This window comes from Lipotes vexillifer, unplaced genomic scaffold (genome assembly GCF_000442215.2).
Source record: "Lipotes vexillifer unplaced genomic scaffold, Lipotes_vexillifer_v1.1 scaffold371, whole genome shotgun sequence".
In the NCBI taxonomy this organism is placed as follows: Eukaryota; Metazoa; Chordata; class Mammalia; order Artiodactyla; family Lipotidae; genus Lipotes; species Lipotes vexillifer.
In genome coordinates this window covers 4,231,284-4,258,734 of record NW_006786304.1, presented here as the reverse complement: position 1 = coordinate 4,258,734, position 27,451 = coordinate 4,231,284, and the positions used below count along the sequence as shown (strand labels likewise).

The 27,451-nt window shown below is 52.1% G+C and overlaps 2 protein-coding genes across 3 annotated transcripts in view; both read left to right on the top strand.

The window, feature by feature from the left end:
- SPTBN4 (spectrin beta, non-erythrocytic 4) overlaps positions 1–23,366 on the top strand; it is a 73,942-nt gene extending 50,576 nt beyond the window's left edge. Inside the window, exons 21-36 of one of the 2 annotated variants that reach the window (XM_007458641.1) lie at positions 5,083–5,307; positions 6,142–6,231; positions 8,804–9,082; positions 9,175–9,305; positions 10,199–10,403; positions 10,805–11,185; positions 12,473–12,717; positions 15,455–15,593; positions 15,687–15,771; positions 16,131–16,327; positions 16,910–17,529; positions 18,609–18,678; positions 19,307–19,599; positions 20,738–20,911; positions 21,057–21,099; positions 22,325–23,366. In XM_007458641.1, the coding sequence (XP_007458703.1) occupies positions 5,083–5,307; positions 6,142–6,231; positions 8,804–9,082; positions 9,175–9,305; positions 10,199–10,403; positions 10,805–11,185; positions 12,473–12,717; positions 15,455–15,593; positions 15,687–15,771; positions 16,131–16,327; positions 16,910–17,529; positions 18,609–18,678; positions 19,307–19,599; positions 20,738–20,911; positions 21,057–21,099; positions 22,325–22,483 (3,336 nt within the window). In that variant the 3' untranslated portion in view covers positions 22,484–23,366. Of the gene's footprint in view, positions 1–5,082; positions 5,308–6,141; positions 6,232–8,803; positions 9,083–9,174; positions 9,306–10,198; positions 10,404–10,804; positions 11,186–12,472; positions 12,927–15,454; positions 15,594–15,686; positions 15,772–16,130; positions 16,328–16,909; positions 17,530–18,608; positions 18,679–19,306; positions 19,600–20,737; positions 20,912–21,056; positions 21,100–22,324 lie in introns of those variants that run through there. The other variant, XM_007458642.1, reaches the window with a different exon arrangement.
- Positions 23,367–23,786: 420 nt separating this feature from the next.
- Positions 23,787–27,451, top strand: part of SHKBP1 (SH3KBP1 binding protein 1) — an 11,736-nt gene continuing 8,071 nt past the window's right edge. Inside the window, exons 1-9 of the mRNA XM_007458640.1 lie at positions 23,787–23,878; positions 24,109–24,162; positions 24,282–24,327; positions 24,434–24,507; positions 24,827–24,885; positions 25,115–25,195; positions 26,408–26,569; positions 26,651–26,741; positions 26,832–27,022. Coding sequence (XP_007458702.1) covers positions 23,793–23,878; positions 24,109–24,162; positions 24,282–24,327; positions 24,434–24,507; positions 24,827–24,885; positions 25,115–25,195; positions 26,408–26,569; positions 26,651–26,741; positions 26,832–27,022 — 844 coding nt within the window. The 5' untranslated portion in view covers positions 23,787–23,792. The remainder of the gene's footprint in view (positions 23,879–24,108; positions 24,163–24,281; positions 24,328–24,433; positions 24,508–24,826; positions 24,886–25,114; positions 25,196–26,407; positions 26,570–26,650; positions 26,742–26,831; positions 27,023–27,451) is intronic.

The following is a 27,451-nucleotide window of genomic DNA, read 5'->3' as shown; positions in this document are numbered from 1 at the left end:
CTTTTAATTTTTTTTTTTTTTTTTTTTTTTTTTTTTTTTTGGCTGTGCTGTGTGGCTTGTGGGATGTTAGTTCCCCGACCAGGGATTGAACCCAGGGCCTCAGCAGTGAGAGCATGGAGTTCTAACACTGGACCACCAGGGAATTCCCAAAATACACACTCTTAAAGAGTACAATTCAGTGATTTTTAGTGTATTTACAAAGTCAAGCGACTCTCACCACTATCTAATTCCAGAACATTTGCATCACCCCAAAGAGAAACCCCGCACCCATTAGTTCCCTCTACTAGTCTACTTTCTGTCTCTACAGATTTGCCTATTTTGGACATTTCACATAAATGGAATTGTACAATATATTGTCCTTTGTGTCTGGCTTCTTAATGTTTTCAAGAATCATCCATGTTGTTTCTTTGGTTTTAACATTCAAAGCTAGTTTACTTTTTTAATGTTAACCTTTAATACCAAGAGAAGCAGAAGAGCATGGTGACCAATCCAACAAACAAAATCAACACGCATTTATGGAGACTCACTCTGTGCCAGGCATGGAGCCAGGAGCTGGGCTCCAGTTGTGAACAATACAAACATCCCCATCTTCCCTGACCTCATATGCTGTTGTGAGGATTAAACTAATTCATTCTTGTCAAGTGCTTAGAGCAATCAGGGTGTGTTACCCATTATTGCTGTTATGGCAAGAAGTTCAAACAGAAGGGTATGATGTGAAAAGTGAAGTCTTCCTTCCTCCTCCACATGCAAGTCCCACTCTGCAGGGGTGTAACTGCTCTCAACTGTTTCTTCTCTATCCTTCTAGAAATATTCTGTGCATACCCACACACATACACATGACATACAGACTATAGTGAAGCTTGCCTTTTCACTTGACAAAACACCCTACGCATCCTTCCTTGTCACAAAATCTAGGATATAGTCTGTCCTTTTAAACTGTTGCATGGTATTCCAGGGGTAGTTTGACAATGTCATTAACCAGCCTTTGAGAAACCTTCGGGCTGTTTTCAACCTTCTGCTAGTATAAATAATGCCACAACAGACATCCCTGTCCATATGTATTTGAGCCTACATGCAAATATTTCTGTAGTTAATAATCCTCAAAGTAAAATTTTGGGACCAAAAGGTGTATGCATTAAACTTTTTCATAAATATTGCCAGGTGTTCTCCTGAAATGGCAGTGGACACACCTGCAGTGTGAGAGCCATCCATCTCCCCACATGGCTGACATCATTAGGTATTAGCAAGCTTTTTCATCTCTGCTAATCTGAGAAGTGAAAGATACTGTTTTGTAGTTATTTGAATCTGCATTTTCCTAAATATTGAAGGAGGCTGAACATCTTTTCATGTGTTTAAGGACCATTGTACTTCTGTATCCTTAGGCCATGTTTGCAGGAAAGGATACACATTAAATGGGTGTTCAAAATACGTGGCATTTTTGTAGAAATAGAAAACTGGCAGCCCCTGGAATTATTCCATCTCAGGTCACGCGGCCACTTGTTGGAGAGGTGGCAGAGGAGTTTTCATTTCATGGGGAAGTGGAACTTATAACCTTCCTATTTCAGACTATATTTGAAAGTTTCCTGAATTCTAATGCATTTTTAGTTTTCTACACATCACTACAATGTTTTTCTTAGTGAAAAAGTTTTGGGGATGACTATTTCATTTTTCTTTGATTTCTGCCACTTATAATTGTGCCTTAAAAATTTTTTCCATTGTACATGGTTTTGACTTGTTATAAGGTTTGATTTTTACCCATCTTTATGACTCCTACAGATTGTGAACTGTATCAGCTGGGATTCTTTGGGGTGCAGTCCATAGGACTTAGGCTAAAAGGGGACACTGTTGGCTCACATAGCTGGAAGATCCAGGGGGTATGAGCTTGGGGCATGGCTGGATCGGTTCCTCAAATTACATCCTCAGGAATCTCTCTTTGTTTCTGCACCCTGCTTTTCTCTGTGTTGGCCTCGTCACTGGGGAGCCTGTTCCCTCTTGGTGGCAAAATTGTCTCCAGTATCCCAGGTCTGTGTTCTTCTGCCTTTAGGAATACAATGAGAAGGAAACCACCCCTTTTGAGCTCACACACCTTTCCAGCAAAAGTGGGAAGAGTTTTCATTGGCTATCTTAGGTTACATGCCATCTCTTACCCAATCCTTGTGGCCAGGGTGATTCAGTGTTCTCATTGACCAGGCCTGACTCACATGGCCATTCTTGGACCGCTTGGTTTCATCAGCCTGGAATAGTTTTCATTGGCCCAGCTTAGGTAATATGACCATCCGTGGCCCAGTGTTCTGATTGGCCAGGTTTAGATCATGTGGCCATCTTGGCCCTCTAGGTTTTATTAGTTCCTCAAGAAGTTCAGGACCTGAGAGTGGATTTTCAGGTGCTGCAAAGGAAGGGACGGATGTTAGGCAGGCAAAACCAACCCCTCTGCACTACAGAACCTTCCAACAAAAGTCTTGATTTGGTTCTTAAGTTTCCAGCTTTGGGTTTCAGTCTTTTGCTGTAATCTGTTACCACTTAATTTCATTATTTTGTTTTCTTTTCTAGATTTCCCCCATCTGTTTAGAATCACACAATACATAAAATTTTTTGGGTGGGGGAAGATCCTACTAACCTAGATATCTTCGGTAAAACATAAGGTCTCACTTCAACATGCCTCCAGATCCCACACTCCAAAGGGGACTTCAACTATTATTTGGTGTGCATCCTTCTAGATCTCTTTCTGTGTGTTAATAGATGTACCTATATGGATTACCAATGGTTTTATTTTCTTTGTATTTCATGCTTAATTTAAATTCTTGCATAAATAAATATCATGGTTCAGACATCAAAAACTATATAAAAAATCCTATGTGAAAAGTCTTTCCTTCATCCCTGTCCCCATTCACTAAATTCTCATCCCTCCAATAGGTACCATCTGTTATTAATTTCTTGTTTATTCCAGGGAATTTTAATGCATGTGTAATCCACTACAAATATCTATTCATAAGTATGTTCTAAAATTTTTTTCCTCTTAACAGTAAATCTTGGGTATTATTCAATACTGATGTGGATTTGTTTAACCGTTTCATTCTTGATGAGCATTGAGGTTGTTTCCATTTTTTTCCCCATTATAAGCTCTGCTATGATGAGGTCTTTGGACAAACATCTCTGCTAATGATGAACATCCTCAGACAAACATCGCTGTGCATATGTGCCAGTGTTTCTTTTTTTTTTAATTTAGTTTTATTATTATTATTTATTTTATTTTTGGCTGCGTAGGGTCTTTGTTGCTGTGCATGGGCTTTCTCTAGTTGCAGCGAGTGGGGGCTACTCTTCATTGCGCTGTGAGGGCTTCTCATTGCGGTGGCTTCTCTTGTTGTGGAGCATGGGCTCTAGGCGTGTGGGCTTCAGTAGTTGTGGCATGCGGGCTCAGTCATTGTGGCTCGCAGGCTCCAGAGCGCGGGCACAGTGGTTGTGGCGCACAGGCTTAGTTGCTCCACAGCATGTGGGATCTTCCCGGGCCAGGGCTCGAACCCATGTCCCCTGCATTGGCAGGCAGATTCTTAACCACTGCGCCACCCGGGAAGTCCCTGTGCCAGTGTTTCTTTAAATACATTCCTAGAAGTGCAAGTGCCAGTGCTGGATCAAAGCATTTTGACACATACTGCATTTTGATAGGACCTGCCAAACTGCCTTCCAAAAAGGCTCTACTAATTTACACAACCACTGACAGTGGCTGAGTGTGTCCATCTCCCTGTATCTTTGCCAACACTAGATATTATTGAGCTTTAAAATTTTTGCCAATCTGATGAATAGAAAAGGATACCTTGTTTTAATCTGTACTATCCTGCTGATTAGTGAGACTGGGAATCTTTTCGTGCACTTATTTTTTCTTCTTTGTGCTGCCTGTTCACATCTAATGCCCATTTCTCTTTTGGGCAATCTCTCTTTGCTGATGTCGTTCATTTGTGCATTGAACAAACCGCAGTTGAAGGCCTATTACATGCTGGACACCGTTCTAGGCACTTGGGAATACAGAGGTGAATTGACACAGCCTCTGCCCTCATGAAGCTAACATTCCAGAAGCAGGAGACCAATAAAAAAAGGCTTCACAAGTAAAGACAGTTATCCGATGGTGGTTAAGTGCTGCAGAGACAAAGGAAGCAGGGTAAAAGGGAATTCGTTTACTGTTAAAGAAGCTAGTGCCTTGCTCTAACACATACTATTTTTCCAGCTTGTTATTTGCCTTTAACTAAATCTAGAAATTTAGGTTGTTGCAAAAGTATTTTTTTTTAAAACAAAAGTATTTTGTGGGCCCAAATTTATAAATCTTTCCCTTTACGGTTTATGTACTTGGAAAGATTTTCTCCATCCCAAGATTGTAAAAGCATTTGCCCCGGTTTTCTTAGTATGCCTTATGGATTTACTTATTCCACTTAAGTCTTTAATCCATCTGGAATTATTTTCAGCATAAAGAGTGAGGAAGGGATCCAGCTGAATTGGTCAGCGACTTGGCCCCTGACCATTCATTGAATAACCCATCCTTTCCTCGGAGGTTGGAAATGGCATCTATAAACTGTATGAATTCTCCTCTGTATTTGGGTCTGCTTTTCCACTTTCTGTCTATCCCTGTGGCACATCAACCATTATAGCTTTGTATTTATTTTTGATATCTGAAAAGGTTGACTCTTTGGACAAATTACCTAACTTTTCTGCGCCTCAGTTTCCTCCTCTGTAACATAGGGATACCACCAACCTCGAAGGGTTTTTCTGAGAACTAATGAACTAATGGGCCACTTTAGTCCAGGGGGTCAGGAAAGACTCTTTGAAAAGGTAACAGCTGAGCTGAAATCTGATTGACTGGGAAGAGCATGCCTGGCAGAGGGAATAGTTACGGCAGAGGCCTGGAGACAGGAACGAGCTTAGTGGGTTGCAGGATCAGAGAGGAGGGCAGCGCTTCTGGAAGGAATTGGGCCAGGGGAGAGTGGAATAGTGGGCCTCGACCAGGGGTTTGGAGAGCCCCATAAAGGTTCTGGAGAGCCACAGCGGGATCAGGAGGGAGGGTGGGGCCTGCTGACCCTGCCCTTGTCCCTACAGTCGATGGAGTCTCAAGTGGAGGAGTGGTACCGCGAGGTGGGAGAGTTGCAGGCGCAGACGGCGGCGCTGCCGCTGGAGCCGGCGAGCAAGGAGCTGGTGGGCGAGCGGCAGAACGCGGTGGGCGAGCGCCTGGTGCGTCTGCTCGAGCCGCTGCAGGAGCGCCGCCGCCTGCTGCTCGCCTCCAAGGAGCTGCACCAGGTGGCGCACGACGTCGAGGACGAGCTGGTGAGGATCCGCGCGGGGATCTGGGGCGGGAGGGGTGTGCGAGGGTGGGGCGGGGCATGAGGCCAGAGGCGGGCCAGCGGGCAGAGGGGGTGGAGACTGGGATGGGGGCGGGGCCATGGGACTGAGGCGGGTTCAAGGGTGGAGATGGCTTAGGGACCTATCCACTAATAAGCAGATAGACTCAGTCATTAAGTCCTTAACTTTTTCACTTATTCACTCATTCATTCACTCTTCCACATTTCATTAACACTTTCAATCACTCATTGATTTATTCATGAAGTTATTGGTTTATTCATCCACTCATCCTTTATTCATTCTTTCACTCATTTATTTATTATTCACTTACTCACTTGTCACTCATCCATTCATTTCCTCATTCGGTCATTCACTAATTTGCTCATTCAGACTTGTCCTAAGTCAGTGACAACCCAGTGTGGTTAGGAATGTGATGGGGGAAGCAGGGGGCTGTGAAAGCCGGGAGGAGGCATCTGGCCAAGTTCAAAAGTCAGGGAGAGTTTCCTGGAGGAGGGGATGTCTGAGCTGAGACGTGAAGGAAGAGTACATTTGAGGGAGCCTGCTGAGGGAGTGGGAAGGGAATTCCAGGAAGCAAGACCTGCCTGTGCAAAGGCCAGAGGTAAGCATGAGCCTGGCTCGAGTGCAGAGACCAAGACATAACTTGTTCAGAGAGGAGGCTGAAGATGTGAGCAGACTTTTAGGCGAGGAAGGGCCTTGGATGCCGGGGAGGCTTGGATGCTTACAGTTTAGTTGGGAGGGAGGGGTCCTTGCGCTGCTCCCTGTGTCCTTCCCTTGACCTTATCCCTGATTCCTCTCCAGGCATGGGTCCAGGAGCGGCTGCCACTGGCCATGCAGACAGAGCGAGGCAGTGGTTTGCAGGCCGTCCAGCAGTACATCAAAAAGAACCAGGTGAGCAGAGCCACGGCAAGGGAGTGGGTTAGGACACATCTGGATACAAATGATAGAAAACAGCTCAAGGTGGTTAAAGCCAAAGAGGAGAATTTGTAGGCTCTTGTAACTCGGGAGACCGTGGACCGCAGATAGATGCATCAGGTGCTTCCAAGATGTCATGAATCTCTCATTTCCTTTTTTTTTTTTTTCCTGTTAGCTTGGTTCTCAGGCCAGCTCTCCTCTCCTGCTGGTAAAAGAACTCCAACAGATTCAAGTTTATATCCCACCAGTAAAACTGAAGAGAATTTTTCTCTCTCAGTAATTTCAGCAGTAGTCCCAGGAATAACTCTTTTGGGCTCAACTTGAGTCACATGTCCACGCTGAACTAATCATGGTGGCCAGGGATTTAGACAGCTCTGAATGGCCTGGTCTGGACTAAGGGCTCACCCTTGGAACCTGTAGGTGGGGTCAGCCTTAACTTTATCTGGGCTGAGATGGAGACAAGGGGATTCCCCAAATGAAAATTAGGGTCCTGTGACTAGAAGTGAGGACACTGGCTACTGGGCCACGAAAAAGAAAACAACAAGAACCGCAGACACCTATAGGGAGAGAGGACAGAGATAATCGGAGGGCTGACACCTACACCGAGCACAGTGGGGGGCTTCTGAGCCGCTAAAAATCTCTGGACCTTTATTTACTTCTCTGAGACTCAATTTCCACATCTAAATAAGTAGAGACTTGGTCTAGAGCCGTGGTTCTCCAATTGCTTAGGGAACCCTTTTGCAGAGGGACCAAATTGCAGAGGAACCCTTTGATCAAAGCCACTCTCTCACCAAAGCCCAAAGTAAGACATATATGAGAGGAGTAATAATAATACAGTGATGGGACCTCCCTGGTGGTCCAGTGGTTAAGACTCTACGCTTCAAGAGGGAGGGGATATGGGAATATATGTATACATATAGCTGATTCACTTTGTTATACAGCAGAAACTAACACACCATTGTAAAGCAATTATACTCCAATAAAGATGTTAAAAAAAAAAAAAAGAAACTCCCATCCCCCCCCCAAAAAAAGACTCTACGCTTCCACTGTAGGGGCACGCACAGGTTTGATCCCTGGTCGGGGGAACTAATATCCCGAATGCCACGTGGCATGGCTAAAAAAAATAATAATAATGATAACGATAATAATAATACATAGATTAAAGACTTACTATGTGCCAAATACTGTCCTAGGGGGTTATATCAGTTATTTAATTTAATCTCCACAATAACCGCGTGAGGTAGGTATTGTCATTACCACCTTTTATTTTTAAAAAAATCTAAGTTGGGAGAATAGGGCACTGAAGGATGGTGGGAAGGTGAGTACAGAAATTATTTTGGAAAGATTTGTGATTATGCTGCACTTGGTGGAATTCTTTAAGAGGCTGGAGTTTTGCTTTGAGTTTTGTTTTTCTATCTTGATGAAAATACTCCTGGCTGTCAACAGTGTTGGGAACAAACAAAATTGGCCCATCGTTTTCACAGTTGAGGAAACTGATCAAGTGCCCTTAATGCTTAAAATTGGGGGAGCTCAGCTGTGTGTGTGAGAGAGTGTTGGCTACACAGGGGCTGTTAAACAAATAATAGCCGCTGGTGTTGATTGAGCACCTACTGCCTGCCGGACACGGTTCTAAGTGCTCCACAGTACAGCAACCCCACAAGGTAGATATTAGGGGGCCACCACTAGCCATGTGCCTTCAGCAAGTTCCTCAACCTCCCTGTGCCTCAGTTTCCTCATCTGTAAAATGAGAATGAGAATGATGTCTGGTTCCTGGCGTTGGAGTGAGGGGTAAATGAGTGGCTGCAGGGAATTCCCTGGCAGTGCAGTGATTAGGGCTCTGCGCTTCTACTGCGGGAGGCACAGGCTCGCTCCCGAGTGGGGAACTAAGACCCCGCATTCCATGAGGTGTGGCAGGAAAAAAAAAAAAAAAAAAAAGAGTGGCTACGTGATGCAAAGCCCTTACTTAGCAAAGTGTCTGGCAGGCACTTGGTGTTGGCTATTATTATTAACTCCATTTACCAGTTGGGGAACCGAGGCATAGGAGAGGTTAACTAAAGTACTCAGCAATTACAGAGCTGGTGGAGAGAACCTTCTGGGGGTGACGGAAGAATTCTGTATCCTGATCTGGGTACACGGGTGTATAATGTGTAAACATGTGTCGAGCTGTACCCCTAAGATTTGTGCACTTCACTGTATGTAAATGATACACATGTAAATGATACCTGTGTTTAGGCCTGTGTTGCAACCATTAGGGGGGTGATCTTGCTATCATCGGCATCTTGTTTGAGAGCAGAGTCTCTGGATCCAGCCTTCTGTGTTCAAATCCTGTCACCCCCTTACTAGCTGCTTGTTCTCTGGCAACATGCTTCACCTCTCCATGCCTGTTTTCCCACCTGCAACGTGGGGGGGATGAGTGAGCTAGGAACCGCAAAATGCTTAAGTGGTACCCGGCACGTGGTGGGGCATCTGCGGCTGTTTGTTATCCTCTCCTGGGCGGCGCCAGTCGTGGAGGCACCCTCTGAACGCTCCTCTCCACTCCCACCCCCAGGGCCTGCGGCGGGAGATCCAGGCGCACGGGACGCGCCTGGAGGAGGTGCTGGAGCGCGCGGGCGCCCTGGCGTCGCTGCGCAGCCCCGAAGCTGAGGCCGTGCGCCGCGGCCAAGAGCAGCTGCAGAGCTCCTGGGCCGGACTGCGGGAGGCGGCCGAGCGGCGGCAGCAGGTGCTGGACGCCGCCTTCCAAGTGGAGCAGTATTACTTCGACGTGGCCGAGGTGGAGGCGTGGCTGGGAGAGCAGGAGCTGCTCATGATGAGTGAGGACAAGGGCAAGGTGCGCCCGGGCTGGGGGTGCGGGGGGTCCTGGGGGCGCTGGAGCCCGGGGCCGGCCCCTGCCGCCTCATCGCGGGCGCCGTGTGCCCCCAGGACGAACAGAGTACCCTGCAGCTGCTCAAGAAGCACCTGCAGCTGGAGCAGGGCGTGGAGAACTACGAGGAAAGCATCGCGCAGCTGTCGCGCCAGTGCCGGGCGCTGCTGGAGATGGGGCACCCGGACAGGTGGGCAGGCGGGGGATCGGGGCCACGCAGGGGCGGGGCCGGTTCTTAGGGAATGATCCAGCAGGATCTGGAGCTTCGCTGTTGGAAATTGGGGCAAGGCCAGGATTGGACATTGGGATGGGGGTGGGGTCCCTCACTGCCCCGGGCTGGTGCTTTCCGATTTTGGCAAGTGGCTGGGGGCTGGGAAGAGAGGAGCGCTGCGCAGGGATGTTTGAGGGGGTGGGGCCGGGAGCACTGAGATTTGAGTGTAGGGGAGGGGGGTGATGTCTAGGTCTGAGGGGAGAAGTAAGAGCTCAGGACAGAGAAGGGTCCTCTCCCTAGGACAGAAAAGCCTGGAGCACCGGGATTGGGCATGGCCTGAGACCTCTTGGACAGCGGGTCATATGGCCTCCCTGAGTTTAAGTGCAGGGCCCACATCTAGGAGGCTGGGCCGAGGGGTGAGATCTGAGACAGAGGCACAGAGCTAGACCTCTGTCCGCCTGAGCCTGGAGACTGGGACTGGAGGTGAGGTGGGTTGGCTGGGGACCCAAGTAGGAGGTCTGGAGTCCCACTCAGGTCGCTGGAGGGGCCAGGTGTGGGACCACAGACTGGAAGGCTGGGAGGGGGTGGAGGGAGGGGGTGAGAGCGGGTGATGAGCTTATCAAGCTTAGGAAAGCAGAGTTTTCCCAGAGCACTGAGATGCAAGTGCTGGGTTGGCTGCATCCAAGGCTTGCAGAACAGAGTCCCACGTGAAGGAGTCTGACGGGACTCAACCTTGCCTGAAGGGTGGCCTGCCTGAAGGGTTGCACAGCTCTGCCCTGAGCGGGGGGCGGGGGTGGGGGTGGCAGGGGCTCAGAGCTCTGTCCTGGAAGTCTCAGGGGGCTCCATCCCTGCCCCTGCCTGTCCCCCAGCAGCGAGCAGATCAGCCGGCGGCAGTCTCAGGTGGACCGCCTGTACGTGGCACTCAAGGAGCTGGGTGAGGAACGCCGGGTGGGCCTGGAGCAGCAGTACTGGCTGTACCAGCTCAGCCGCCAGGTGGACGAGCTCGAGCACTGGATCGCAGAGAAGGAGGTGGTAGCTGGCTCACCTGAGCTCGGCCAGGACTTTGAGCACGTCACGGTGAGCAGCATTAGGAAGGAGCAATGATCCAGTGGCCACTGTGTCTGCTATTAAGGTTCTCTGGGCCTCAGTTTCCCCATCCATAATAGGAGAATTGTAATAGCACCACCTCATGGCTCTGTTGAGACACAGATGGATTAATATAACATAAAGCCCTTAGGACAGTACTGAGCACACACAGGGCCTAACACAGTGTTAGTTATTATTCTTGTCGTCTTACTTTTATTCTTGTTGTTGCCATCATCGCTACAGAATGAGTGTTCAGTAAGTGTTGGATATTTTTTGTTGATTGTCATCATTAGTGCTGTTATTGTTCTTACCTGCCACAAGTTGGTGGGTTGGAGGGGGCTGGAGTGTACGGCACCTTTGCCCACGCTGGGGCACCCATTTCCTGGTGGCAGGTGCTGCAGGAGAAATTCTCGGAGTTCGCCAGTGAGACCGGCACGGCAGGGCGGGAGCGGCTGGCGGCAGTGAACCAGATGGTGGACGAGCTGATCGAGGGCGGCCACATGGCGGCGGCCACCATGGCTGAGTGGAAGGACGGGCTGAACGAGGCCTGGGCTGAGCTCCTGGAGCTAATGGGCACACGGGCCCAGCTGCTGGCCGCCTCTCGGGAGCTGCACAAGTTCTTCAGCGATGCCCGAGAGCTTCAAGGACAGATCGAGGAGAAGCGGAGGCGACTGCCTCGCCTGACCACCCCGCCTGAGCCGAGGCCCAGCGCCGGCTCCATGCAGCGGACCCTGCGCGCTTTTGAACATGATCTGCAGCTCCTCGTGTCCCAGGTGGGGAGCTGGCGGCCAGGAGGGACAGGTGGGAGGGCCTGAACAGTGTGACCAAGGGATGGGGGCAGCAGAGCAGGCAAAAATCAGGCTGTGGACCACATTGAAATTAGATGGTGGGATAGATAGAAAACAGACCACGGAACAGGGAGAAATCACATGATGCGGCAGGTGGAAAACGGACTGATGGCATGCTGCATAGACTCAGACAGTGATGGAAGAAAAGTGGTATAACATGCGTGATAGAAATTAGACAGTGTTTCCAGTGGAGACTGGGCAGGGGTTCTCCTAGAAACTGTTGCCCAAATCCAGATGGAGAGTCTAAAAGGAATTGAGAGGGCATTGAGAGAAATTTGGCTCTGGGGCAGATAGAAATTAGGCAGCAGGTGTCTGATAGAAATCACATGATTTTCCTCGAAGAAATTTGGTGGGTTTGGATTTAATGAATGGAAATCAGAGCTAATAGGAATCAGGCAGTGGGTCTGATAGGAATTAGGAGGTGGATCTGAGAAATCAGATGGAAATGAAGCTGTGGGCCTAATAGGACTCAAGCAGTAGAACCGAAGGAAATTGGGTTGCGGGTCTAATGGAAGGTGGAAATTGGACGATTATTGTATATGCATCATACAGATGACTGTTAGAAATCAGGCAGAGAGACTGATAGTGATTACATGGTGGATCTGATACAAGTATGGTGGTCCCTCCAAAAGAAATCAGGTGGTTGAGCTCATGGAGAGTGAGCAGTGGGTCTAACACACACAGCAGAACCAATGGAAATTGGGCAGGAGACCTGATAGTAATTGGATAGCGATTCTGAAGGAAATTGGGTAGTAGGGAGTGGGTCTGAAAAAATTGAGTGGAAAATATTGGACAGCATGTCTAATAGATGTCGGGGTGGAGGAAGGGTTTCCTGAAAGAAAGAAGATAGAGGTGGACCTAAAAGAATGAGGTGGCAGACCCAATAGAAATAGAGCTCTCAGACTAAAAGAAATCAGACGGTAGACTGAAAGAAACCTGATGGTAGGTGCAAAAGAAGTCAGAATGCAGGTAAGTCAAAGAAACATCAGGCAGCAGACATGAGAGAAATACGGTAGTGGGTCTAAAAGAAGTCAGAAAGTGGGAAAGTCAAAAAGAAATCAGGCAGCGGATAGGAATGAAACCCAGTTGGAATCTCAAGGGTGCAGGCTCCTTACTTCTTTAGGCTCTGCACCCAGCCAGCAGATGGGGGAAAGAGAGGGTGGAGCCTGGACCCCCGTGGAGGGCTGGTGCTCGACCCGGCATGCCCCTCAGGTACGGCAGCTCCAGGAGGGGGCAGCCCAGCTGCGGACGGTGTACGCGGGTGAGTACGCGGAGGCCATCGCCAGCCGGGAGCAGGAGGTGCTGCTGGGCTGGAAGGAGCTGCTGGCAGCCTGCGAGGACGCCCGCCTGCACGTGAGCTCCACGGCCGACGCCCTGCGATTCCACAGCCAGGCCCGTGACCTGCTCTCCTGGATGGATGGCATCGCCGGCCAGATTGGGGCAGCTGACAAGCCCAGGTGCCCCTCATCCCACCTCGGGCTTCTTACCTGCCTTTGGGCAGCCACCCCCAGCCCATCAGCAGTCCCCTTCCCATAAAAAAAAATCACAATAGCCAATACCTGTGTGGCACCTCTGCCTACCATGCACTGTTCTACATGCTTCTTGTGTTTTAAGACCCCTTGTCGGGCCTGGCATTGGGGCTCAGAGCACAGTGCATCCTCCTGCCTTTGTGGAGGGGTCGCAGCATGGGATGGGCTGACTCAAGATAGGGACAGGGAGGTGTACTGGAGGCTTAACCTAGTAGGCACTGATTTATTGCTCACATAACAGTTCGATATAAGTATCCAGCAGAAGCCTGTCCCACAGTGATTGGGAGCCAGTGTTCTTCCATCATCAGCCCTGGGGTGATTTGCTGGACCTTCTGCATCCAGCTACAGATGAGAAAAAGAAAGCCGGAGGTTACCGTGGGAGCTTTTAGGGATTAAACCTGCACTCACGTTCTGTTGGCTCATTGGTCCCAACCTATCTGCCAGGGAGGCTGGGAAATGTTAGCCCAGCAGTGTGTCCAGGAAAACAAGGGCCTGGAGAGTGGTGGATACATATCATTGTTTTTGTGAACTGTAGGGCCTTGAGCCTGCATTCATTTACTCAGCAAATATTTATTGATGCCTACTGTATGCCAGATGGTGAGCAAGGTCCAGCCCCTGCCCTGATGCAGCTTACATTCTGAGGGAGGAAGCAGGCAACAGATAAGTAAATAAACAAACACGTAATGTTATTTCAGAGAGTAATAAAAGAAAAATAGAGCAAGGTAAGGGGACCTGAGTGAAGTGATCGTGAGTTGGGTAAAGTTTTGGGGGGAAGGGTCTTCCGGGTGGAGGGATCAGCAAGTGCAAAGGCCCTGAAGTAGGCTGTCGTTAGACATGTTTCAGCAAAGGCTACGTGGTCCTTGTGGCTGGATGGAGTGAGGGGGGAGAGTGGGGAATGGTAGGAAATGACGTCAGAGGGGCAATAGGGCATGGTGAGGAGTTTCCCTTTGCCTGGAGTGAGATGGGAGCCATGGGAGAGCTTAGGGCAGGGGAGTGATGTGATATGATACACATTTGAGAAAGATCACTCCAGGTACGTGTGACAAGTAGATGATGGAGAGCCGGGGTGGAAGCAGGTAGGCCAGTCAGGAGGCTGCCGCCATCATCCAAGTGAGAGGTGATGTTGGCTTGGCCCAGTGTGACCGTTGAAGAAATGTGGCAGCATGATTGATTTTAGGAATTGAAAAAAATCTTTTCATTATGGAAAATTTCAACTCTACACAGATGTAGCAGTAACACATAGGGAACCCACGTGTGTACAGTGAACACCTGGCCCATCTTCATCTATACACTCCCCCACGTCCCCTCCACCCTTGACGGGAGTTATTTTAAAACAAATCTCAGATTTCATATCATTTCACAGAGTATGTTTTCAAGTTATAAATGTCCAGTCTTGACTGATGGATTAGCTTAAGGGGCTGAGGGGAAAAGAGGAGTCATGGATGAATGATGGGTGAATTTACTGAGGTAGACAGTTTCGGGGAGGGTACATTTGGGAGATACGGGAGAATCAGGGAGATTGTTCTAGGCATACTAAGTCTTAGGTAGGAATCATTACAATGTGGGACCATCAGAAATAAATTTTGACATATTAAGTCTTTTTTTTTTTTTTTTTTTTTTCTCCATCGTGTGGCTTGTGGGATCCTAGTTCCCTAACCAGGGATCGAACCCAGGCCCTCAGCAGTGAAAGCGTGGAGTCCTAACCACTGGACCACCAGAGAAGTCCCTGGACATATTAAGACTTATAAAGCTACGCTTGTTGACTGACAGAACCTTCAGAAATTTGGAATTTGCTTTGACCGCATAACAGCTTAGAACAGCACTGTCCAATAGTTATACGATGCAGGCCACAAATGTGACCCACATATATAACTTAAGATTTTCTTGGGCTTCCCTGGTGGCGCGGTGGTTGAGAGTCCGCCTGCTGATGCGGGGGACACGGGTTCGTGCCCCGGTCCGGGAGGATCCCACATGCCGCGGAGCGGCTGGGCCCGTGAGCCTTGGCCGCTGGGCCTGCCTGTCCAGAGCCTGTGCTCCGCAACGGGAGAGGCTGCAGCAGTGGGAGGCCTGCGTACCGCAAAAAAAGATTTTCTTGTAACCACGTTAGAAAAAGTAAAGAGAAGCAAGTGAAAATTAATTTTAGTAATTCATTTTATTTAACCCATTATACCCCAAATATTGTTACTTCAACGTGTAGTCAATATTAAAATTATTGAGATAATTTTACCTTCTCTTTTATACTAAATCTTCAAAATATGGTGTCTACTTTACACTGAACACATCTCAAGTCAGACCAGCCACATTTCAAGTGCTCAACTGCCACACATGTCTAGTGGTTACAATATGGAACAGCACAGACTTAGGTTAGAATCATTGGCTAGTGGAAGCTTCAGAAGTATAGCTTTAGAAAATTAGAAAAATCGGATCTTGAAATTCTAGGTTAGAATCACCAAAGTGGGACATTTTAGCCCTCTGGGAAAGTGGGAATCATTGAATCAGTGAAGATTGGCCCTTCAGAACTTGATCATGGGAGGGGGGTGTCCCAAGGTGGTGTGGAATCCCAGCCTCAGGGATTTGGGCTCATCAGGAGCTGCGTACGTGGAGGGGTGGGGGAGGTCGAGGGAGGCGGCCCATGGCTCAGATTCCTACCCACCACCCACTGTAGGGACGTGTCATCGGTGGAGGTGCTCATGAACTACCACCAGGGCCTGAAGACTGAGCTGGAGGCACGGGTGCCCGAGCTGACAGCCTGCCAGGAGCTGGGGCACACTCTCCTGCTCAACAAGAGTGCCGTGGCTGATGAGGTGGGAGGGGAGCAGGGGTCTCCCTCTGCCATCTGTGCCCATCGGGGTGGGACCCACCCCTGACGCCTCTCCCTACCCACCCGCCACTCCCAGATCCAGGCACAGCTGGACAAGCTGGGAACCAGGAAGGAGGAGGTGTCGGACAAGTGGGACCGCCATTGGGAGTGGCTGCAGCAGAGTGAGTGGGGCCCCAGACACACGTGGCTCAAGGGCACAGGGATATGCCCCAGCGTGTCAGGAAAAGCCCAGAGGGTGACAGTCATGCTTTGCACACCCCATGGGTCCTCAGCAGCAAACATTGAAGGCCTGGGAGGGTGGACAAGGGGGCTGCCCTATCATTGACTCCTTGATGGCAGACACCTAGGGGAGAAGCTGGTGCCCTCAGAAATAGCCCCCGCTTCTCTCCTTCCTGCAGAGCCCAGAGCAGTCAGGGCTGGGAAACCAGAGGGGGTGTGGAAGGCCAGAAAAAATAGCCACTGCCCCTGTGAAGGGCCCACAGGTGCCTCCAGCACCCTTACCCCAAATGTCTCTCCTCAGTGCTGGAAGTGCACCAGTTTGCCCAGGAGGCGGTGGTGGCTGATGCCTGGCTGACGGCCCAGGAGCCGCTCCTGCAGAGCCGGGAGCTGGGGAGCAGCGTGGACGAGGTGGAGCAGCTTATCCGGCGACACGAGGCCTTCCGCAAAGCGGCTGCAGCCTGGGAAGAAAGGTTCAGCTCTCTACGGCGCCTGACCACGGTCAGCACCCCATTTCCTGCCCCAGCGCCCCTCCCACGGCTCCACACCCATCTCTCTGTATGAGACAAACACACGGGCTCAGCGCTGTGTTGAGTGAGAGCCGGGACACACCCTCATTGGGCTCCCAGTCCTGGGGGGTACGGGGGTGGGGGGAGTGTTGAAGGGGGGAGGGGACAGACCTGTCACCTGTCACCAGCGACAGTCCAGGGCTAGGATGGGGGAAGCACAGGGGGACATGAGAGCCCAGAAACACTTGTCTTGGCCTGGGGGAATCTGATCTGAGACTTGAAAAATGAGGAGAAGAGACCATTCTAATTAAAAGTCTTAAGGTCTGGAAGGAAGGAGGCAATGGGGGGGGTCAGAAAGGCACCTAGAGAAAGTGATGCTTTAGCCAATTCTTAAAAGAACCCTAGGTGTTTGCAGAAGATAGGAATTAAGCTCCTGGCAGAGACAGGCCTGGACAACCTTGCTTTTTCACTAATAACTAATAAACTAGGTGGTGAGGCAGACGACCCAGAGCCACCTTCCCAGGCCCCGCCCCCACCCCGCCTTTCCGCCTGAGCCTGGCCCCTCTGTCCCCAGATCGAGAAACTCAAGGCAGAACAGAGCAAGCAGCCACCCACCCCGCTACTGGGGCGCAAGTTCTTTGGAGACCCTACGGAACTGGCGGCCAAGGCTGCGCCCCTGCTGCGACCAGGGGCCTATGAGAGGGGCTTGGAGCCCCTGGCCCGCCGGGCCTCGGACACGCTCTCGGCCGAGGTGCGGACCCGGGTTGGGTATGTGCGCCAGGAGCTAAAGCCGGAGCGCCTCCAGCCGCGCATCGACCGGCTGCCGGAGGTCCCGGCGAGGGTGGAGCCCACGGCCCTGCCGGCTGCACCAGAAGACGCCACGGAGACCCCTGGGGCCCCCGCGGCAGCGGAGCAGGTCCGGCCGCGGCCAGAGCGCCAGGAGTCCGCTGATCGCGCGGAGGAGCTGCCCAGGAGGCGGCGGCAGGAGCGGCAGGAATCGGCCGAGCAATCTGAGGAGGCTGCGCGGAGGCGGCGGCCAGAGCGGCCGGAGTCAACGGAACACGAGGTGGCACACAGCCTTACACTGGGCCGCTACGAGCAGATGGAGAGGCGGCGCGAGCGGCGGGAGCGGCGGTTGGAGCGGCAGGAGTCCAGCGAACAGGAGATGCCCACCAGAGGAGACCTGGCCAAGGGGTGAGGCCCCATGTGCCCAGGGAGTGGAGGAAGGGGGACACGGAGAGTTCCTGGAGCCGTACAGGCCCAGCGGAGAGGGCTTCCGGGCTCAGAACTGCCTAGGGAGGGAGATACATTTGTGGCACCCATTCTGCAGAGATGTAAACTGAGGCTGGAAGAGGTTGGGAGTCGTTCCCACTATCCCACAGTGGCAGTGGCTTCCTCCAGGTGCCGGTTCTCTGCTACTGAGTTTCTGACCCCTGCATCAAATCTCCTGGATGACCCTGGGCAGCGATTTTATCCTCTCTGCATCTCAGTTTCTCCACTGGGCTAATGGTGGAAACATCACCTCCCTGATTGGAGTTAAGACCCTTTATCACAGTCTCTCTCAACCTTATAAACTGGGTGCTGTAATCATATCCATTTTATGGATGGAGCAACTGAGGCTCACAGAGGGCAAGTCACTCAGCTTGGGTGAAGCATGACTGGAACTCAGGCCTTTCAGAATCCTGAGTGTGTTGTGCACATCACTTCAACCAGCTGTGTCCCCAGAAAGAGGCCTTTGGTCAAATACGTTTCAGTGACAATGACTTCCTGACCCCTTTTAATTTTGTATTTCGTGAACATTGGCTGAGTGCCCACTCTGTGTGTGGTATGTGCTGGGGAGAGCCATGACCCAACCAGCTCCAGCCCTGCTTTCATGGGGCTCACAGTCCAGTGGGGGAAACAGACTTGTCACCAGAGTGTGACCCAGAATGATCAGGACTGGGATGGGGGAAGTCCAGGGAGCTTGAAAGCTTAGGGGGTGGGTGGAAAAAGGCAACAGTATGTTCAAAGGCTTGAAGGCACCAGTTTGCATTTTGGTCTCTGTGTTGCTTAAAACTCAAGAGGGGAGAGAGGTTCCATCTTCCCTTTGGCAGACATGTGCTGAGCACCTGTGGTGTGTAAGGCAGACATCTGAGACAGGCAGCTGCAGAAGTGGACAGGGACCTGGCATCTCAGGCTAAGAGGTTGAGGCTCCTCTGGCCAGCCAGGCTGGTCTCTGGGAGAAGGCATCCCAGTTCCATTGGGTCTTTCTGTGCCTACCCCCCCACCCCCAGGAAGGCCACCCTGGCTGACATTGTGGAGCAGCTGCAGGAGAAAGAGGCAGGCCCAGGGCTCCCTGTTGGGGTAAGTTGAGCCTCGGTGTGGGTGGGGGTATGGGGGCCCCTCTCCTCAGAACCAGAGTCAGAATCCCAGAAACACCAGTGCCTAGCCCTGCCCCCCTATCTGAGCCCTGCAGATGCTCTCAGGGGATGGAGAGGGCCCCCAGATGCCTCCCACAATCTGAAATTTTCTCCCTTAGAAAGATGAGGCCACCGACCTAAGAGACTCCTACCGCCCTCCACACACACACACGTAGACTCCAGACTCTTCCTACATCTGTCCTGGACTTTTTCTCTAGCCCAGTGGGGGTCTCAAATTTCCTTACCGACAGCCGTACACACACAGAAGGCCCCAGATTCCTCCTACAAAGATGCTGGGACATCTACCTGCCTGCACCCCTACCTCCATAGGTCTAACTCCCTTCCCCCTAAGATAGAGAGGGATTCCAAACGTAGGAGTCCTGACAGACCCACTCCCAAGACTGGGGGAGCCCTTAAGAGTTGGGCCTCCAACCCTGAGATACTCCCATACTCGCCTTCAAGACAGATTGCCCTGCAGACAGATGGGACCCCCAAACCTGTGAGTTCCCCCAGACAGATGGCTCCCACACCCAACTATGGACAGCACCCCTCTTCCCCCTCCCTTCACACAGCCGTCGCTGCCTCAGCCTCGCGAGCTTCCCCCCGGCCGCCTGCCCAACGGGCTTGAGCCGCCCGAGCGGACACCTCGGCCGGACCGGCCGCGGGCGCGGGACCGGCCCAAGCCGCGACGGCGGCCGCGGCCCCGAGAGGGTGGTGAGGGCGGGGGAAGCCGGCGCTCGCGGTCCGCCCCGGCCCAGGGCAGCTCCGTCCCCGCGCCTCCGCCACCGCCCACTCATACAGTGCAGCACGAGGGCTTCCTGCTGCGCAAGCGCGAGCTCGACGCTAACCGCAAGTCGTCCAACCGGTGAGCGTGTGGGCGGGGCTTTGGAAGGCGGGTCCCAAGCTCAGGGCCGAATGAATGAATAAGTGGGTCTGAAGAGGGGGGTGGGGCCAAACTTTAGGGCGCCCAGCCCGTGGCGGGGTAGGCGAGGCCTGAAAAGGGGGCCTTAACTTCAAAGAATCAATCAGTGAACCGGAGGAGCGGGGCTTAAGGTTAGTGCGTCCAACGGGTGAGCGGGTGGAGCTTAGATGGGGGCGGGACCTGAAGAAAAAGTTATTACTACCCAATCTAATAGCAACCAACCCTAGAGTTAACTAGAGCTAGGGGTCTAGTCTAGAGGGTTCTCAAGGCTCGTGAGGTGGAGCCTGGAGAGGTCCTTCAACCAGTGAGTGGGGTGGGTTCATTTATTTCAATTTCAAATTGAGGAAGGGCCTGATAAGGGGCGGATCCCAAACTGAGGGCTGAGGGGTGGGGGGCACCTCATATAGGTTTCCAGATGAGGGCCTAACAGTGATGTGTCTGCTCTTGGAGTCCAGCTCCGGATTGTCCAACCCTTTTTTGTCCAACTGAGAGGCAGAATCTGGGGAGAGGTGGAGCCCATAAGGGAAGCGTTGAACAAGCAGGAGATGGGCAGAACAGACTGAGATTTTGCCTGTGGAGGTAGTCTCTCCTCCTTGTGCTGAGAGCAAGGTGGGAGTAAACAGAGGCACCTGGATGTATTTTGACTGTGGGAGACTTCCTCCTCGGTTGGGGCTTCCGCTGAATGGGAAGACAAGAATTCCTCACTCCAGAGAGTAGACCAGTAGATCTCCCTCGGGGTTCGGGGTGGGGGTGGTGGAGGAGTGGCGAGGAACATGCCCAAGCAGAGGCCTGTGGAGGAGACAGCTTAAGTGTTGCCTTCAGGAAATTCAGTGTGGGAGGGGATGAGGAAGGCCAACCCCAGCAGGGGCCAGCCTGGACAAAGGCTTGGTACCCAGAGACTTAGACCCTCCTCTCAGCTCAGCAACCGCCATAAGGAAGAGCACTCCAGGTGTATGGCCCAACTAGGGCAAAGGTCCCCAGGGAGGAAGGCTCAAGCATATTCAGCCCACGAAGGGTATTGATGAAGAGTGCTCAGGCAGAGTGCTGCGACTCTGCCTTGAGCCCCATGTCGTCACCCCAGGTCGTGGGTGAGCCTGTACTGCGTGCTCAGCAAGGGGGAGCTGGGCTTCTACAAGGACGCCAAGGGCCCAGCATCAGGGGGCACGCATGGCGGGGAGCCACTGCTCAGCCTGCACAAGGCCACCAGCGAGGTGGCTAGTGACTACAAGAAAAAGAAGCACGTCTTCAAGCTCCAGTGAGCCCCCTCAATGGGCAAGAGGGAGGGTCCAAGACCCACCTTCCCCCTCCCAGCAATACCCTGCTTCCCTGGAGGATGGTTGGTGGATGGGTGGGCTGGGCCTCTGCCTCAGAGCCCCCAGATCCTGTGTCCTCTCCCACAGAACCCAGGACGGCAGTGAGTTTTTGCTCCAGGCTAAAGATGAGGTGAGATCTGTTCCTTTCTCTCCCCTATTCGACCTCAGGAACCATTTGGCTGGCTGACTCCTGGCCCAGAGTGATGGGGCTGTGAAGAGGACAAGCACAAGCCAGAGTTACCAGGGCTGAACTGGGAAAGCCCATGGGCAGTGAGAAACCAGAAGTTCCTAATCTAGCTGGGGGGAGGTGGAAGATCAGGGGCTGGCCTGGAGAGCCCAGGACAATGTCCAACCTCCTTGCCTTGGCCTCTGAGATGAAACTGGAAAGTTGGGAGGGAGTTAGCTTAAAAAAAAAAAAAAAAAAGATGAACTACAAGTGCAAAGAACCAGAAGTACAGAATCGCAAAGGGTTAACTGTGCTGGAGGAGAGAGTTCAAGGAGGAAAGTTCTCAGAAAGGTTCCCAGAGGCTGGATCTCTAAGGACACCGTGGGTCATTCGGAGGCTGGAGTTTATTCTAAGGGCACTAGGGAGCCATGGCAGAGTTTTGAGCAAGGGAGGGTTACAGTGATGCATAAGAAAGATCCATTTGGCCACCATGTGCAGGGTAGATTGGAGAGGGTGAGAGTGGATGTGTGGAGCACAGGAGGTGGCCAGGGCAGGAACCCAAGTGGGAGAGCACAAGGCTGGATTAGGGCAGGCCTGTGGGGAGGGGAGGAGGAGGTGGCTGAGAGACAAGAATGTGAGTGGACCTTGGGACTGGGGCTAAGGGGAGAGGTCAGGGGAGGAGGAGCAGGCATGGAGGTGGTTTGAAGAGATGCTGAAAATAGTAACACTTGTTACCTCATTCATCATCACAAGAAGCTCTGAAGTAGGCCTTTCTTCCCTCCATGCCTCTTTTACTTATCTTTAAAATGGAGATAAAAATAGTTTTCCATCATAGGATTATTGTGAGAATTAAATAAATTGATACAGGTAGAGCATTTACAGGGCCCGTAAAATTACAGTGCTTTGTGTCTTTTGATATTATTGCTTCTTGTTGTTTATCTCTATAGTGGGAGTTAGATATAATCCAAATGCATAGGATTAAGTGAATTAATCCACAAAAGTGCTTAGAACAGAGCTAGGCACAAAATAAGTGCTATGTAACTATTTACATCATCATCATCATTACTGTTATTGTTATTATTATCCATTTAATAGATGAGGAAACTTAGGTTCAGAGTGGGCAGCCTGATTCTAGATTCATCAGTCTCCTCTCTTCCGAATATAAACTGTGTCCTGTTTCTCTCTCCAGGAGGAGATGAACGGCTGGCTGGAGGCTGTGGCCGCCTCGGTGGGGGAACACACCGAGATCGCTCGCTGGGGCCAGACACAACCCACCACGTCGTCCACAGACGAGGGCAATCCCAAGCGGGAGGCGGGGGAGCGCAGGGCCAGCGGGCGCCGGAAGTGACTTCCCACCCGCAGGGCCTGACTCACCTCCCCACCCCTCCTCCCCGTACTGTGGGCACAAAGACACTTTCTCTTCCGCAGGGGCTGGAGGCCCTAGTCCCACCAACACTGCGGACGCGCCCTGACCGGCTCCGGAAAGGAGGGGACTTCTCCTGCACCCCAAGAAGTGGTGGGGGGATTGCTGCCCCTATAGCCATATCTCGGCCCCTTCCCGCTCGCCACCTCCACCCCAGGTGCTGGGGCTCCATTATTTTTATGCAATAACTGAGCTTGTGGGGGGGGCGGGTGAGGGGCCAGTTGAGCCAAGCTCCCTGCCCGAATGCCCAGATCCAGCCCCAAGAAGCTGGGGTGGTAGGGGCGATAATTCCCGCCCTAGGGATGGGCATGGGGGCGCTGGTGAGGTCCCCTGGACCATCCAGGGTGCTAGGGGGTGGGGAGGGGACGCCCCCCTCCCCGCCTTTACCTCACTTCCAATGCTGCCTTGATCTCTGTCTGGGAAGGGGGAGTGAAGGGGCCCTGGCCCCCGAACTCCGCCGTCTCAGACCCATGCGGTTAATTCCTGACTTAGTTTATTTTTGCAAAACGTCGACCTCCTCCTCCCCCCGCCCCACATCCGCGAAGGCTTTTAATGGGAGGGGCGTCAAAGCTCAAAACTGTCTTTCTCTCTCCTCCCCCCTCTAGCTGTAAATGCCACTTCGGGAGGGGAGGGGCGAGGGGAAGCCCTCCCCCTGCATGCTTCTGGCTGGAGCACTTCCCTGGGGAGTGGGGGAGCCGAGTTGTGGGCAGCCCCCATGGCCACCTGGAGAAGCCGCTGGGACCCAGGGGTGTGGGGGCGTGTGACAGGCGCGCACTCTGTGTACCTATAATAAATCCTTTGGCTTTGACGGTCTGTGCTGGTGTTTTCGCGTTTCATGGGCTGCGCCCAGGAGGACTGGGTGGGGCGAGGGGAAGAAACTGTCTTGCGGAGAACATTTAGATGTCCCTCTTGGTGTGGACTAATTTCGAGATCTAAACACGTGTCCCTGACGAATCACCTAGATGCCATTCCTAAATCGGGAACCCCAGAGGGATGGAGGAACGTTTTGCTATCCGTGGTAACTAAACTTCCCCAAAGGAGCCGTTCGGTCCGTCCCGTCCAGGACAGGAAAGGCGGGACCCTTTAAGGAGGCGGAGAAATTAACTGCGACGGGTGAGCGCTTTACCCAATCGCCGGTGGCTCCCGGAGTCTCCTGCCCAATGAGCACCCGGTGGGGGCGGGGCGGGATGCACACCCGGAAGCGGGTGCAGGCCGGCCGGCTAGACCGGGGGCCATGGCAGCCGCGGCCGCTGCAGCAGACGGGGTCCCAGGTCGGGGACCTCCCGGGGAGGTGATTCATCTGAACGTGGGAGGCAAAAGGTGAGTGTAGGAGTTTCCTGAGGCGCTACTCTCGGGAGCGGGGAATGGGGTGGGAGTACCCGCCTCTACCGGGGGAATTCCTGTCCATCAGGGATTGCTCCGCCCCCTGCTGGAGGTGGGGAGCCTGGATGGGTGCTAGGGGAAGGAAGGGAACTCACCGGGTTGAGATTGGGGGCCCCATTCCTCATCCTCCCTCCATCATCTCGCGTGCGCTCACGGTCCCCGCACAGATTCAGTACCTCTCGCCAGACTCTCACCTGGATCCCAGACTCCTTCTTCTCCAGGTGATTGGGAGAGCGAGTTTGGGGTGGGGGGGCGGGAGGAGAGGGTATGGGGAGACCTAATCTCCCCCTCACACACACACCCCGGCCCGTGACACCTGCTCTGCGTCCCCTCCCTGCAGTCTTCTGAGCGGACGCATCTCAACACTGAAAGATGAGACCGGAGCCGTGAGTAGAGCAAGAGCTGATATGGGGCGGCCGGTAGGAGGAGGGACGGGATCCGCACTCAGCCCCGCTCTTTGCCCTATGTATCCTCTGCCTCCCTTCCCCGCAGATCTTCATCGACAGGGACCCCACCGTCTTCGCCCCTATCCTCAACTTCCTGCGCACCAAAGAGTTGGACCCCAGGTTGGCATGGAAGATAAAGGGGTGTCCCCCACCGTCTTCACCGCCCCCCCCGGGAAATCTCTTCTTCCCCTCAGAATGTTCACTTAAGCTCCTTGATCATATTTAAATTATGCGTCCTTAGAATTCTCTCCTACAACACACACACACACACACACACACACACACACACACACACACACACTTTCACCTTAGAATCTTGATCCCATCAAAATTTTCTACCTCTTGAGATTCTCTGTGCAGTTTTGAAAACTTCGTCCTCAGCATTCTCTGTCCACTCCCACTCCCCAGACCCTGACCCCTAGTCAATTCTACTACCCAGGGGTATCCACGGTTCCAGCCTCCTCCACGAAGCCCAGTTCTATGGGCTCACTCCTCTGGGTAAGTGGGGCCCCCTTTAGCATCCTCATCCTATAGAAAACCAGCTCTCTAGTGATGCTCCCCCTTTCCCCTCTTTCCTGAAAGAAGGTTGGGTTAGAGCTGAGAGCCCTGGGTTTGGTCCTGGGTCTCAGGAGGGTGGTGATATTCCGTGGAGAAAGAGATGGGAGAGGGGGAAAGGGATCTGCCTCAGTGTTCTCCCAGTCCCAGCCTTTGAGTCCTTCCGTCTTAGTTCGTCGCCTACAGCTTCGGGAAGAGTTGGATCGATCTTCTTGCGGAAACGTCCTCTTCAATGGTTACCTGCCTCCACCAGGTGGGAACTACTAAGGAATGGAGGGGGGCTAAAGACTACATTTCCCATAAGGCTGCAGCTCTTGGGTGCCTGAGCTGTGGGCCCTGAGACACTATGGGAGTTGCAGTTCATATCAGATGCTTGGACCGATGCTTGGAAAGGAAGTAAGAAACAGCATTTCCAATGAGGCAATGGGCCAAGCTAGTCCCCCTGAGGCTCAGAAGCTTACCCTAGAGCCCAATGGGAGTTGTAGTCCATGTTTGATTTCCTTTTAGGGAGGATTAGGGAGAACTGGTGTCCTTTGCATGGAAGAGAGAAATATATATATATATATATATATTTTTTTTTTTTTTTTTTTTTTTTCTGTACGTGGGCCTCTCACTGCTGTGGCCACTCCCGTTGCGGAGCACAGGCTCCGGACGCGCAGGCTCAGCGGCCATGGCTCACGGGCCCAGCCACTCCGCGGCATGTGGGATCTTCCCGGACCGGGGCAAGAACCCGTGTCCCCTGCATCGGCAGGCGGACTCTCAACCACTGCGCCACCAGGGAAGCCCGAGGGGAGAAATATTAAAGGAGAGTTATTGACTATAATCTCCATGGAGCAGCCAGCCCACTGGCCATGGAAAATATTGCACCAGTGGTTATTGGGAACTATAATCTACTAGGCTTTGCTGATAGGTAGAAGGAACAGAGTGGGGAAATTCAGTTTATGGCTTTATTTCCCTAACCTCAGTCAAGACCTACTGCCTTTATGAAGTTTGTCAAATATGAAGACGTATTGTTCTCTTAACTTAGTTTGACCCTGTTTTTTTAAAATTGTTTTAATTAGAAGCTTTTTGTCACTACCTTCATGCCATAAATAAGTAGACGTGAAATAAACCCCAAATATAACAGTGTAATTAAACTCTGGGTAGATGCTGTTGTCTGCCAATGAGACAGGCTTCCATTTCTTAAAAGGAAAGATTACCAAATACTGAAGAGGTATTAATATCGTGGCAGCCCCAAACTGATTCTTTCTTTGTGGTGGGCTCAAAGGAACTGAAAAGGGAGCAGCTCGCTGTGTGATTCAGTCTCATTTAACGCCATGTCCCTGCACCACCGAAAATCTTTTCTCTAGGAGACGATGCTACCCACGTGGCAAAATCAGTATCTGGCACACTTTAAGTGCTTGCTATGTGACAGTTATTACAATTATTACAATGATTGTCGCTCTGCCCCTTCTCCCTGCCACAGTGTTCCCGGTTAAGCGGCGGAACAGGCATAGCCTGGTGGGGCCCCAGCAAGCAGGGGGACGCCCAGCCCCTGTTCGACGGAGCAACACGATGCCCCCCAACCTGGGCAATGCAGGGCTGCTGGGCCGAACGCTAGATGAGAAAGCGCCTCCCTCCCCATCAGGTACATTTCTGTCTCTTGGGAGATTGGGGCAGCCAGTGGGCCCCTGTGACCCTGCCCTGATCCCTGCCTTTTCCCCGCAAGGGCTACCAGAGGAGCCGGGAATGGTGCGCCTGGTGTGTGGACACCACAACTGGATCGCCGTGGCCTATACCCAGTTTCTTGTCTGCTATAGGTGCTCAGGGAGGGTGGTGGGAGGACACCTTAAGCCCTGTTGATGGGGAGGGCTCAGGGTGAGGGTTCACGATGTCCCTCAATCTTCCAGGCTGAAGGAAGCCTCTGGCTGGCAGCTGGTGTTCTCCAGTCCCCGCCTGGACTGGCCCATTGAGCGACTGGCACTCACAGCCCGGGTGCTCAGTGGGGCCCTGGGTGAGCATGACAAGATGGTGGCAGCAGCCACAGGCAGCGAGATTCTGCTGTGGGCTCTGCAGGCAGAAGGCGGTGGCTCTGAGATAGGTATGGCACCAGGCTTTTTCCAGAACCCTTTTGCCCTTTAGAATTCTACTCCAACTTGTGGCCCGTTAAAACGGCCCACGTGCCACAATTCTCTTTGCGTTAAGGATGCTCCAGCCCTTTAGAATTCCGTATCCTGTTAGCATTCCTTGGTCTGGTAGAAAAATCCACCCACATACAATTCTCTCCTCCGTCAGAATTCACTGCCCTGTTAGATCTCTTTGCTTGGGTAGAATTCTCCATGCCAGTGAAATCCCAGACCTGTTAGAATCTGTTCCCATTAGAAATCTGACTCCTTAGACTAATCTGTTCGCTAACAAATCTTAATCCTCGTGAGAATCCTCTGCCGCCCAAAGAGTTTTTTGCCTTTGTTGAAAATCTTAGCTGTGTTAGAATTCCACACCCTGTTAGAGTCCCACGCCACAGCAGGAA